Source organism: Myxocyprinus asiaticus, chromosome 36 (genome assembly GCF_019703515.2).
Source record: "Myxocyprinus asiaticus isolate MX2 ecotype Aquarium Trade chromosome 36, UBuf_Myxa_2, whole genome shotgun sequence".
Taxonomy (NCBI): domain Eukaryota; kingdom Metazoa; phylum Chordata; class Actinopteri; order Cypriniformes; family Catostomidae; genus Myxocyprinus; species Myxocyprinus asiaticus.
Genome location: NC_059379.1, coordinates 10,416,781 through 10,430,851, shown reverse-complemented (window position 1 = coordinate 10,430,851; position 14,071 = coordinate 10,416,781). Strand labels below are relative to the sequence as shown.

General features: G+C 42.1%; 1 protein-coding gene across 8 annotated transcripts in view; it reads left to right on the top strand.

The window, feature by feature from the left end:
- The window catches only part of LOC127426939 (brain-specific angiogenesis inhibitor 1-associated protein 2-like), a 79,816-nt gene that overhangs the window by 36,029 nt on the left and 29,716 nt on the right, over window positions 1-14,071 (top strand). For all 8 annotated transcript variants that reach the window (XM_051674143.1, XM_051674145.1, XM_051674142.1 and 5 more), the window contains 3 exons: window positions 5,221-5,282; window positions 6,419-6,490; window positions 8,021-8,158. In XM_051674143.1, coding sequence (XP_051530103.1) covers window positions 5,221-5,282; window positions 6,419-6,490; window positions 8,021-8,158 — 272 coding nt within the window. The remainder of the gene's footprint in view (window positions 1-5,220; window positions 5,283-6,418; window positions 6,491-8,020; window positions 8,159-14,071) is intronic.

Genomic DNA, 14,071 nt, shown 5'->3' with positions numbered 1-14,071 from the left:
ACATCCAATCCACAACCCCCCTGCCAGTAATCTATTCTACTGCAGTACTCAATCTCCATTATGACCACATCAGCTGCACTCTAATAGTTATGTATTCTGTCCTCTGCCACAAAGCAATTATTCAGACCTTGGGGTTGTGAGCTCAATGAGGCATTGCTGCATTTTGTTTTGGGTCAATACATTTTTCAGTGACACATGTGACTGGATGATTCTTCTGAAGCATATGGATATTTTAGTACAGACTGTTTTGTTTGTTCAGTCTATAGATGTACAAACATCTGTTATCTTAGTGCAAAGAATGAGCAAAATGGTTCATATGGTGTAATACTTACTTTAGTCTACATCAAATTTAATGAAGTTTTGCAGCAAAGCATCTTCCACCATGCATCTTCCAACCAAATGTGCTAAAGTTTTATCACAGCCGTCTCTGTGCTGTACAAGTCCCACTGTATTGATATTTATCACCTCTAGCATGCAGGATTAAAGAAAGAGTGAAATAATTTTTGAGGAGATATGGAGAGAAAGAACTGAGTACAAGTTTTAAAGGGGTAAAAACAAAGGAACAATGGACAAGGAAAAAGGAAAGAAAAAAGATGAGAAATGAAATGATTGGAGGTGAGAAGAAGGAATGCATCCATCTAGAAAAGCAAACCATGTCTGTTGAGAGCCATTATAGTCAAAATTATATGTCATCAAAATGTAATAACCCCGCCTTTGAAATTACTGTTCTTTCTCACTGATGTTACATAAGCCTGTCAAGCTATAATCAATAGGCAAACTGCTCTTTAGATATTGTTTTAGCAAACTTGTATTCAGTTCTGGCTCCATTCTGGTATGGAATGCCCATTTCCAATCAGTTTTATATAAAATCAATGTAACATCCAATTTTTTTATTTTATTATTTTGAATATGTTGTTTCACTCCGAAGTGCATCATATTACATAAGTAAATTGAGTTGGAAAATACATTTCATGTTGGCGTTAAATGTACACTTAAGTATATCAGAAATCATTCTAGTTGAATTTGAATAGAATGAACAGGATAGACTCCTTAAACTTCCTTAATTCTTTTACAACATCCTCAGTGCAGTATCTAAATAAGTATTGATTGAAGTGTTCGTAAAACAAGCCAATTTTTTATTTAATTTTTAATTTTATTTTTTTGCCGCACACAACAAAGCCTTTCTTGGGTCGGAAGTAGGGAAGAATGAAGAGAGGGGGAGTGGTATAAGAACATTGTGCTGATTGGACAGGAAAATTAGAGTGTGTCAACCTATAGAAGAGATCTGGACAGGGGCCAAGGTGAGGTTAGGGCATGGTCAATGGCAGAGGGAACTCCGGGTTACCTACACACCTCCAATTCTTTGCTTTGATGTGAACCTTCTACAAAAGGTACTGAAAAGGTACAGCAGTCAAGAAAATGTCTTGGTCATATTAAACCAATAAACAAATTGTTATGTAGGAAACCTGCATTGTTTTATAAAAACTAGTATTCAGTTCTGGCTCCATTCTGATATGCAACGCCCAGTGCCTGTCAATTCTGAATAAAATTAATGTGCCATCTTAAAAAGTTGTTGGGCTTTTTGCCACTTCTATTTACAGCAGACACAGCGAGAATAGTTAGAAGACTTGCACAAGTGAACTTTAATCAGCCAAGTGAACATGTTTTGGTGATTCTCACAAAACCCATCCTAAATCAATAAAAAAAAGAAGAACTTTTATTTAGGACCATTAAAAATATTTTGCGTTGTGACATTATTTGAGAACACTTAAGCGTATTTTAACCCCCCAGTTCTCATTACCACATTTTCTCGCACTGTGGTAATGAGAACTGTGTATCTGTCATGAAAATAACATCACAATGTAGAGAATCTTAATGGCCCTAAAAATAGTCTTCATTTTATATATGCAAATTGTAGTTTATTAAGCTGATTTTGGAGTAAAATAGGACCAGGGCATTCTTGACAGGTTTCGTGAGAATCACCCAAACTTGTTCACTTGGCTGATTAAAAATATTTTTATCAGTTTGTTTTCCCTTGTGCAAGTCTTTTAAGTATCCTTGCAATGTTTGCTGTGAAAGCTGTAAAAAGACCATAAATGAGTTCAGGTCTGTTACCCTTTTCTCATTATTATTTCTGTCCATCCTGCTAGTCACAGCCTGAATTTGGATTCAGTGAGTTTGCCCTAGATCAGCATATGTATTACTTTGTGTGTATCCATCCTCTTGTTTAATCTCTCTGCTGTGATAGACATGGCTTGTTGGACGGCTGACCTTGATCTGAAACGGCTCCACAAATCGGACTGTCATTCTATTTCTCAGAAGGCAGAGCTTAAGAGGAAGGCTTGATTAGATATGTATTGCAGGCTGGTGCTGTTGTCCTGGATCAGGCATGACAGATTCAAAGACAGGCAGGGTAACGCTTTATGAAACACGCTGGGTAGCTCAGTAGCTCAGAGTTATGATAGACGTGCATAGATTTCACAAAAAATGAAAGAGTGTATTGAAAGTATTTAAAATCTAGTGATGTTCTGTATTGAGCGAGAAATAGAGAGAGTGAGAGAGATACATAATAATAATATCAAAATGTGCATGTTTACTATAGAAAATATGAGTGGTCCTTGCCCATATAAAACCCCTAAACATACATAACAATACTAATAGTGATGCTTGCCATAGCAAGTACCACTAATGATGTTATTATGATAGAAGCCACCTGACAGCATGCACATACACACCCCAATACAAACCAGAATGCCTTACATCCATTCACCACTAAGGAGGTAGAGAGACGTCATGCCCGTTCGATGTTATGCGACTGCATGTATGTGAACGTCTGCCACTGTTTTCTTACTGCAGAATAGTTCTGTATGTAAATTCCTTGTCTTTTCTCAGTGTCTACAGCTAATGCTGCCCTCTGCGTCACATACTGTGAGTGTGTTATTTGTTGTTTCATTTCATTATTCAACTCAGTCTCATGAAAATTTGTACATATTTTACGAGTTTCCCTTTTCATATGATTTCGTACGAGTTCGTTCGTATAAATTTGTACGAATTCATCACGTGCAAATGCCCGGATGTCTGATGCTGAAGTAAGCACGAGTTTCGCGCACGAGGCGTTAAGGACATGCTTATTAATATTATGCCCTTACCCAAACCCCTTATCTAAACCTAACCAATCATTAGAGTGTGTAAACATGATAGGAAGCTGTTGTGTGTGACAGAAACAAGTAATTTTCGTGTATTAGATGGAAACGATGTCCAGCGACGTCACTGGCTGTAGTGAAAGTCGTAGGAATTCATACGAGTGCAGTCATACGATATCATACGAATTAGACAAATTTAGAAAAGTCATATGAAACCTTACGATTTTGCCGTGAGAGTGTGTAGCATTATTTTAATAAGCCAGTTAAAATCTGGTTAAAGCTGAGTTAGAGGAGAATGCAGACTGTGACGGACGGAAAAAGAGGTCTCAGCACTGTAGAATTTTTTTTCTGGGATGTAGCAAAGTGTGCAATGACTTACTAATATAATGAAAGGTTTGTTTTTGGGCCGCTTTGATCGCTGAAAATGATCTGTACAAGCACAACTACAGTAATGCCACAAGCCGGTTTGAGCTTTCACAGACTTTCAAAACACTTCAAAGTGAACTGTGTACTTTGTCGACCCATGCACTTGATTTTTGCACCGGTAAAAACACAGATAAACAATATTTCAGCAGAGCCAGCCAAACATTTTTACAGCTTTCGCACAACATATGATGCTTATGAAATCAGGGAATCTTTCTGCATACTAAACAAAACAATACTATTTTTGTAAGATTGTAGAATTTTTTTTATTTTATTAAAATGCCATTTATTACAACAAAACTCTTTTGCAAATGTGTTGGCCTATTGTCATATAAATCCAGTCAAGTAATGACTGATTCAATTGCATTCTGATATAAATAACGATTCATTTAAAGCACAGACTAAATCATACCACACCAGTCGAGCATGCTTGTTTGTGCATGCAATGAGCGAAGACAACGCAATAGAACTGTGCTGTCTCTTTATGGTCTTTGTATAATTTTGCGGTACCTAGTCTTTTTATCTCATCACATTCAATTCAGACTGCAATCTCACAACTAGGGTAAACTATAATTTCTTAGCTATGGCACTGTAGATTCAGCAGAAAAGAATGGTGCAGGAAACACTGCTTTGATATTGTGTCCATGAGGCTAGGGCATCCCTCCAGCCCATGTTATGTAAAGTATGCATTGACTGTTTGGGGAGGTTTGATTTATTCAACTTGGGCAACTCTTTCTCTCTGTCACACTGTCTTCAGGTCTATTGTACTTTTGTTCCTGCTCAAACTAGTTCTTTTGTTCCTTTTTTTTTTTTTTTTTACAATGCATTGCCTTATCAGAAGAGGCAGCATGTAGGTATCCCCGATACAACACGACAAACATGCCTGACCGGGCTGCATGATTCACCCTTTCTTTTGTCACTTATTTGTCCTTTTTTTTCTTCTCACTTTTGTACCACAGAATGATCATCTTATATGAGAAATTATGCTAACAACATTTTCTTTTGACATATTTTTTTATCCTTTTTTTCCATCATTGTGTTATTAGACATGCACTTGCAATATGCTTTTATATTCAGTGTTGACATGAGTATTTCAGTTTTATTTTGTTTTGGTTTGCACTCTCATGGAAGAACTGACATCTTCAGTTATATTGCTTTTTTATGTAATCTTTCATTTTTTATTTATTCCTTGCTGGGAAAAATAAAAACAACTTAAACCAGGCTAAGCTGGTTTGCTGGTCTTAGTTGGCTTAAAATGGTATAGCTGGTCCCTAGCCTGGCCAAGCTGTTCTTCAGCTGGTTTAAAACCCCTCTAATACAATGTAAAAAGACCAGCCTGACCAGTCTTGGAGAGACCATCTAAGACAACCAAACTGTCCTTAGCTGGTTTAAGCTGGTTAAGCCATATGGTTTAATATTTTGTGGCAATCTTTTGATTTGTCTGTGTTTGTCTGACACTTTCTTTCATCTGTAGCATGACCGATGGCTCTTTTTTTCATCATTTGTTTTATTTTCTCTTTACCTCCCTTTTCCTCTCTGCCTTGCACCTGTCTGGCTGGATTGTTCTGATAACTCTATAAAAGTGCAAAGCATTATAATGTGAATTTAATCAATTTTCTGCTGTCTATCTCTCTCCCTCTCTTTCTTTCTCAAGGGGATGTGCTCTTTCAGATGGCTGAGGTTCACAGACAGATCCAGATGCAGCTGGAGGACATGGTGAGTATCATTATCTTGATGAGGATCATATTGCGTCTTAGGCTTGCATTTTCTCATTACATTTTCTCACAACCTGATTCTCTCTGTCATGCCGAAGCTAAGAGGTCTCATTACTCCCCAGGGTGAGGATGTGGAAGGGAGGGGCGTCTCAAAATGTCAAATCGACTTAGACGCTTCCGTACACACAGGGAGGACAATAGTCTACTGTCACATGTGTAAACACACCACCTCAGACACAGCACAGATTTTCCTGTACTATACAACACAGCTACAGAAGTTAAACAAACCATATCTGAGTCTCAGATATTGAGATTCTGGAAATGATAACAGGGCAGAAAGTCTGTTAAGGCCTTTTCACACCAAACGCAAATCTTCGCCGAGATTTCTCACCAGGATTAACATTTTTAATAGAAACAATGGATTCCTAACAAGCCATTCACACCGGGAGCATACATTTGTGCACCAACAAAGCAAAGTATTTTTTTACAGCGAGTTTAGTGGGTAATTTATGGCTGGGACAGTTAGATCTCAGACTCCAAATCCTTGTGAGCTGCCTTGCTGTCAACAGCCTACATAGGCAGCTGCCTTCTAAAGGGCCATTTAAATAGGACATGTTTTTCTGTTTTTAAAAACAGCTAGACACAGAGCAGCAGAATAGAACAGAATGCAAGTGTCCCTAGATGCTTTTGTTGTTAGCATGTTGCTAAGCTAATGGCGTGATACTCTAACAAGTATAAAAATACACAGTGCACAAATATTCTGTAAAATAGTCAAATTTGAAAAAGGTTGAACAAAATGTTTTATATTTTTTTAGGTATTGAATTAATAAGTACATTAACAGCCTTTATGTCGCGAGCACCTTAAAATGCAGCCTACATTGACAGCTCACTCGCTCAGTTTTTGAACAGGGCAAGTGTCAATTCTGTAAGGATGGATATTTTGTCATGTTAAGTCAGATCTAGTTTCATCACTCTACATTGACTGAGACATCAGTTTTGTGTGTGATTTGTCTAATCAAACCCAAAAGTCATGTTTGTTATGTGAAAGGAAGGATCTATGTATAGGATGTATAGGATTGCGCATGTGTGTGTGCTTATGCATCTGAAAATACTTGATTTGTATACTGTCATTTTCAGCTGAAATCGTTCCACAATGAACTACTCACAGAACTGGAGAAAAAAGTGGAATTGGATGTGCGCTACCTAAATGTAAGTGTAAACACACAGACACACATAATATTTGGAGTTGTACACCACAGCCTCAAGCAAAATGTGTTGTGCTTATACTGTAGAATGGGCAGAATAAGACAGCAAGCCATTCTCAAGAAACTCTAAAAGCTATAATCATAAAAAGCACTCTTATAACTCACTGGAAAATCTGATTGAAACTCATAATGATGTTCACTAGGGACCAGAATATCAGACTTGGGGGTGGGCCAGTAGACAACCACCTAGCAATGCACTTGGAACCACCTAGCAAGTACACAAATACAACCCCAATTCTGAAAAAGTTGGGACAGAATGAGAAATGCTAATAAAAACACAAAGGAGTGATTTGTAAATTATATTCATCCTTTGCTATACTGAAAGCACTATAACTACACATAATATGATTATATAAAATGACTGTACATTAAAAAACAAACAAAACAAAAAAACAATGAAATTCACTAGGTAAAACATCATATAATGTGTAGTTGTAGTGCTTTCAATATAGCAAAGGGTGAATATAATTTACAGATCACTCCTTTTTGTTTTTATTAGCATTTTTCATACTGTCCCAACTTTTTTGGAATTGGGGTTGTAACAGTGCTTCCAATAACATAATAACTAGATGTTATTCCCCTTTTCGCACAACTGGTCTTATACACCCCCTGATTACGCCTCTCTGAAGGCAATAAATGAGTTGAATGCATCCAGTGAAATGGAGAGTATTACCAGTATTAACACCAACACCTTCTGCAAGGCTTTTAAAAGAAAGAAGTTGAAGACTTTTCTAATTGAGAGAATGCATGCATGAAAGATCAGCACTGCATCTGAAACAACATTTTCAGCTTCACAGCTTGAGAAGTCATCTTACTAAGGTCTTTAACACGCTTGTTTGTAAATACATTAGAATGACCTTCAGCTTTTCAAGTTCACCTACATCTCAAAATCAATCAAAGCCACATTTATTTGGTGACTCAGCGTTGACAGAGATAATTGACTATGCTCCCATGGTTTTCCATTCTATGGATAGTGGATAGTAAGGATGGAAAATAAACAGTGTTAGACTCAAATGTAGCAGAAGGCTTTGGCACTGAAGATTAGTGAAAAAAAAAAAAAGGCACAAATGAAAACCCAATGAATCCGTGAAGCGGAATTCCGGGAAGACACCCACTTGAGGACAATGAACGAAGAGATTGGGCTGACTCAGCCAAGTTCCCATTAGCAAAGAACACGTGATGACCTTTATGTCTTTTAGATTCTGGATTCAGGTCACTTAAGCATTAAGAAAAAATTGACTCTCAGTTTGGTACACTAAACATTATTCTAAAAGTTTTTTTTGTTCAGGATATCCTGAGAGTAATTACTTAGCATACTTCGAAAGAACCCCCATCTCATTCCATTCTATTTGGCATTGATCCACTTGATGTCAATCAAAATATCTAAATTGCAACCATTAAAGTTCCTCATCTTGTCCGTTGTCATATTCTTGGTTTCTGCTTATGATGTGAGCTGTGTTATTGTGTCTGGCAGGCAGCTTTGAAGAAATATCAGATGGAACACAAAAGCAAAGGAGAGAGTCTGGAGAAGTGCCAGGCCGAACTGAAGAAATTACGCAGGAAAAGTCAAGGCAGCAAAAACCCCTCCAAATATGGAGACAAGGAGATGCAGGTAAGTCAATGCTGCTCATCAGATTTTATTGAAAAAGATGCTGCTGACAACAGTAGTTGTATGAATCCAAGATGTTTCAATGCTTAGAATTTTTCCCAATGGACAGAAAATGAGCATCATTCAAATTTGACATTATGATTTTATTTCCCTGTTCTGCTAGTTTCACAGAGAGTTTCACAGAGAGAGTTTTCCAGAACTTAGACACTGAATTTGTTTGTGATATCTGCTATGTGTAATCCGTGACTTTCGGCACAGTTTGACACCTTTGAACACACTTGAGAGAGAATGAGGAAACAAAACAAGACAAGGCCCATTTTAAATTTTTCACTAAATGTGTGATCACACTCTTACAGGCTACATTTATTAAGACATTCATTCATTTTTCATATTAACTTTTTTACTATTGCTCTTTTTATTACTATTTGAAAAATCACCTAACACCAAAATATCAAGCTTAAGCCCATTACTCATCCCACACTGTTTGTGCAACTGATATGAATATATGAATGATACCTCAAATTGTGCAGCTTGTTGAGTAGAGGGATGCTATTATTTTTCAAAGTGATCAGACATGTGATTTTCGGCTGGCGGATGACAAAACTTGCATTGAAAGACGGATCCGTGTCATATCAAGGGACCAGAATGTCATAGAGACTTCGGGATGGGCTCTTTTTACTTGAGCCAGTAAACAACCACTTAACATCACCCTAGTAGCAACCACCCCATACACCTTAGAGACTGCTTAGCAACACACTAAAAACCACTCAGAACACCTTATCAACAACATACCAGTGCCATGGCAGCAAGTTTTGCACAGGCAAGGTTAACCACCACTCACATTTTTCTCCAGAAACGACGTTTTTAAATTGTGATTTCCCGGCCTGGAAAAGTCATGGAAATTAATCAAACCTTAAGTCGTGAAAATTTCTATTGTGAACGTAATTTTTTCTAGTTTTCCTCTGCTCTAAGAATATCTAATCAGCTTGGTATTGCTTTCATGTACAGTAAGGGGCTGTTCATACAGAACGCATTCTTGCGCTAAAAAAGCTAGACACAGCACAAAGAATAGAACAGAATACAGGTTTATCGAGACACATGTTTAAAAGTTAGCATTCTTTTTATCTGACATGACATCTAAAAAAACGTGCCGCTCCAGTACGAGATGTTGAATAAGACACGGCGCAACAGTCAAAAGACAACCATCTAGTGTCACAGTCTCGGTGAGTCCGCAGGTTTGTTCTACTGTGTTTACTTTCTCTCCATTTGTTTCAGGTGCTGCTGGCACGTGGAGTCAGCATTTTCATGGGAACCTTGATTGTTTCCATGGGAACGCTGATCATGCCAACTTTCAGCTGGCTGTTGGCACCTGCCCCATATTTGTTTCCTGCCTATATTTACCCCACTCTGTTTCGTGTTCATTGCTAGATTATTGTTGTGCGTGTAGTTACTCACCGCCCTCTCTCTGCCCCAGTCGGTGCTGTTACGTGTTTTTCTATTGGTTGTCAGTCTTCGCCGTAGTGCCCAGATTGTGGTTACCTTCCTGTTGGTTTCTATGCTTGCCTTGACTCTTCACATGAGGATTCATTGGTTATCCCTCTACTCTACCATGACGCACTCACACCATTGAACACATTTTCCTCCTGAGGATTCCTCGTGGATCTGCTCTCCACACTACCATGACGCACACAAGCCTATGAACACACTCTCCTCCAGAGGGTTCCTCGCGGATCTGCACTTCACACTACCACAATGCACACAAGCCTACGAACACACTCTCCATCTCCACGCTGCAGTCGGTGCCACGTTCCCACATGCTTCGCCAGCTCAGCTGTGTATTGTTATTAATAAATTCTGTTAACTTTGCCTCTGCACTTGGATCTCTGGTCTCATCCTTGACAGAACAATCTAGCCAGTATGGATCCAGCGGAGGACATTAACCTTTGGTCTGCACTTGCTAAGCAGGGAGTTTTGTTGGGTCACCAGCAGGACCAGATCTCTGCTTCCAACCACGCCATAGAGATGATGGCATCACAGCTTGCTGAGCTCACGTCCTTGGTCCAACAACTTTTCCCACTGCGGAAGCTCCTGCACCAGCCCCAGCGGTTCCCCCCAGCATCAGACGCTCTGAACCCCGTCTCAACCCTCCTGCTCCATACTCAGTTGAGGCGGGGTCATGCCGCACATTCCTCTCCCAGTGCTCACTGTTTTTCTCGCTGCAGCCCTCCTCATTTCCGTCGGAGACAGCTAAGGTGGCTTTTGTCATAATGCTCCTGTCCGGGAAGGCCAGCGAGTGGGGAATCGCTTTGTGGGACAATGGCCGTTCCTGCTGCTCATCATTCCAAGAATTCTCGGCAGAGCTCCACACAGTTTTTGACGGTTCAGCCCAGGGCCGTGAGGCGGCGAGGGTTCTGGCCAGTTTGTTCCAGGGTAACCGGTCAGTTCCGGACTATGCTATCAAGTTCCGCACCCTCGCTGCATCCTGCGAATGGAATGATCGACTGCAGTGGGATCAGTTGCAGCATGGGTTATCTGATACCATCCAGGATGAAATTTACGCCTTGGACTTGCCTTCCCATTTTGATGACCTGGTGGATCTGGCCATTAGATTGGACTGGTGTCTCGCGCTTTGACGCAGCCGATGTCATTCTCCACATCCCAAGCCGGCTGACTGTGACATCCACCCCACTCCTGCTGCCGGGCCATCGGAACTGCAGTCTGAGGTGGAACCCATGCAGATCGAGAGGACTTGGCTGTTGCAGGAGGAGAAGCAGCTGCGTATAACCAAGGGGCTCTGCCTCTACTGTGCTGGCTCTGGTCATGTCTCCGCAAACTGCCCAGCAAAAACCAATGCTCATCAGTAGGAAGGGGGTTACTGGGGAGCGCAACTCCACTGAGCAAAACCCCCGCACTACGGACTCATCTCCCGGCCCTACTGCAGTACGGACTGACCAGTCATGCTGTCTCTGCTTTGGTGGATTCCAGAGCAGAGGGGAACTTCCTGGATGTCACCATGGCTTCCAGATGGTGGATTCCGGTGGTCAAGTAGGACGAGCCCATCACGGCTCATACCAACAGCTGCACGCCCCTAGCCATCGTCACCTATTCCACAAAGCCGCTTACCCTCGTCTTCGGCAATCACTCCGAACAGCTGTCCTTTCTCATGGTCCAGTCTCCATCAGCACCAGTGGTGTTAGGGCATCCATGGTTGGTAATCCACAATCCCTCATACTGACTGGACAACCAATTCTGTTCTTGCTTGGAGTCCGTATTGTCTGTCTCATTGTCTTAACTCTACTGTCTCTCCTGTCCAGTCTTGTGTTTTGTTTCAGGATGAACCGGCAGATTTATCTGGATTACCTGTGGGATACCATGATCTGAGGACGGTGTTCAGTCAGTCCCGCGCCATGACCCTTCCTCCTTATTGCCCGTACGATTGCGCTAATGATCTGCTTCCTGGTACTTTCCCCCCACGAGGTCGGTTATTTTCGCTCTCTGCTCCCGAGGGGGAGGCCATGAATAAATGCATCAATGATCCTCTAGTAGCCGGTCTCATCCATCCTTCCTCTTCTCCTGCAGGGGCGGGGTTCTTCTTCGTGGAGAAGAAGGATGGCTCGCTTAGACCCTGTATAGTTTATCTGGGGCTGAATGACATCACGGTTAAGAATCGCTATCCTTTGCCGTTGATGTCCTCTGCTTTCGAACTCTTACAGGGAGCATCCGCCTTTACGAAGTTGGACCTACGCAGTGCTTATCACCTTGTTTGGATCAGGGAGGGGGATGAGTGGAAGACAGATTTTAACACCCATAGGGGGCACTTTCAATATTTGGTCATGCCTTTCGGATTGGTCAACGCCCCTGCTGTCTTCCAGGGGCTCGTGAATGACGTGCTTCGAGACATGGTCAACCGATTTTGTGTATGTTTACAAAGATAATATTCTGATCTTCTCCCAGAATATCAAGGACCATTTCCAGCATGTCAGTTGGGCACTTCAGCGGCTGCAAGTGAACCAGCTGTTCGTTAAGGCAGAGAAGTGTGCTTTTCATGTGCAATCAGTTCCGTTCCTGGGGTTCATCATCTCATCCAAAGGAGTGCGCATGGACCCGGTTAAGGTCAGAGCAGTCTCAGATTGGCCAACCCCAGATTCCCGCAAATCCTTGCAAAGGATTCTAGGGTTTGCCAATTTTTATTGCTGTTTCATCCGAAACTACAGTCAGCTCGCCGTGCCTCTGACGGATCTCACCTCCACCCACACTGAGTTTTGCTGGTCCCAGCAGGCTGAAGCCACATTTTCTAAATTAAAAGAGAGGTTTACTACTGCTCCCATATTTAACACTTCCGACCCTTCATGTTAGTTCGTGGTGGAGGTGGATGCGTCAGAGGTTAGAGAATTGTTGGCTGTCAGATTGGCCTTGGGTGAGTGGCGCCACTGGTTAGAGGGTTCGGGGGTACCTTTCGTGGTCTGGACTGACCACAAAAACTTAGAGTATATTTGCAGAGCAAAGCATCTAAATTCTAGACAGGCTCGTTGGGCACTATTTTTTACGTGCTTCGATTTCGTCCTCTCGTATCGTCAGGGCTCTAAAAATATGAAGCCCGATGTGTTGTCTCGGTGTTTTGAAATCGAGACCTCCACTGCCCCAGACACTATTCTACCTGCCTCTCGGGTGGTGGGCATGGTGTCCTGCGACGTGGAGGTGAAAGTTCCCTCCACGTTGCGCAATGCCACCTCGCCTGCCGAGTGACCAATGGGACTGTTATTTGTTTTGTGATCAGTCCGGACACACGTCCTCCGGTGGGGCCAATCATCCAACGTTGCCTGCCATCCAGGGGCTGCTTGTACCCAGGCGCTCATTAGACAGCGATTCTGGTGGCCTTCGCTAGCACAGGATGTTCGCCGGTTCATGTCCGCTTGCCCTATTTGTGCATCTAGTAAGACCTCCAGTCAGCCTCTGGCTGGGCTCCTCCAACTGCTGTCAGTCCCTTTGAGACCCTGGTCCCACATAGCCATGGATTTTATCACAATTCTTCCCCCGTCCAATGGCAACATGGTCGACATGACCGTGGTGGACATAGCCATGGCCTCCCAGTCAATGTGGTTTCTGACAGGGGACCCCAAATTTTGTTTCACGGTTTTGGGCAGAATTCTGCAGACAGCTGGGGGCTACTGTGAATTTGTCTTCTGGGTTTCATCCCCATACAAATGGGCAGGCAAAGCAAACCAATCAAGAGCATGAAAAGACCCTGCGTTGCATCGCCTCTCGTAATCCGTCTTCTTGGAGCTCTTATTTATTCTGGGTCGAGTATGCCCACAATTCCTTACCATCATCTACGGGGCTATCACCCTTCCAGTGTTGCCTAGGTTACCAATCCCTTCTGTTCCCTGCCCAAGAACCCAACGCCCAGGTCCCATCCATGCACGCATTTATTCAGTGTAGCCGTCGCACCTGACTGTTAGACAGAGAAGCCCTCCTCCGGACTGGCGCACGCATTAAGAAGTCGGTGGATCTGCTCTCCATGCTACCACGATGCACACAATCCTGCAAACACACTCTCCTTCAGAGGGTTCCATGCAGATCTGCGCTCCACACTACCACAACGCACATAAGCATATGAACACACTCCATCTTCACGCTGCAGACGGTGCCAGGTTCCCACATGCTTCGCTAGCTCAGCTGTGTATTATTATTTATAAATTCTGTTAACTTTGCCTCCACACTTAGATCACTGGTCTCATCCTTGACATCTAGCACATGTATACATAGAAAAACAATTGAAAAACAGCGCAGATGGATTGTGTAATGCAGCTGTTGGCAGTCCCATCGCCATCAATGGAGCACCAGTGGAGAGAGTAAGCAGCTTCAAGTTCCTGGGTGTCCACATCACTGAGGAACTCACATGGTCCATCCACACTG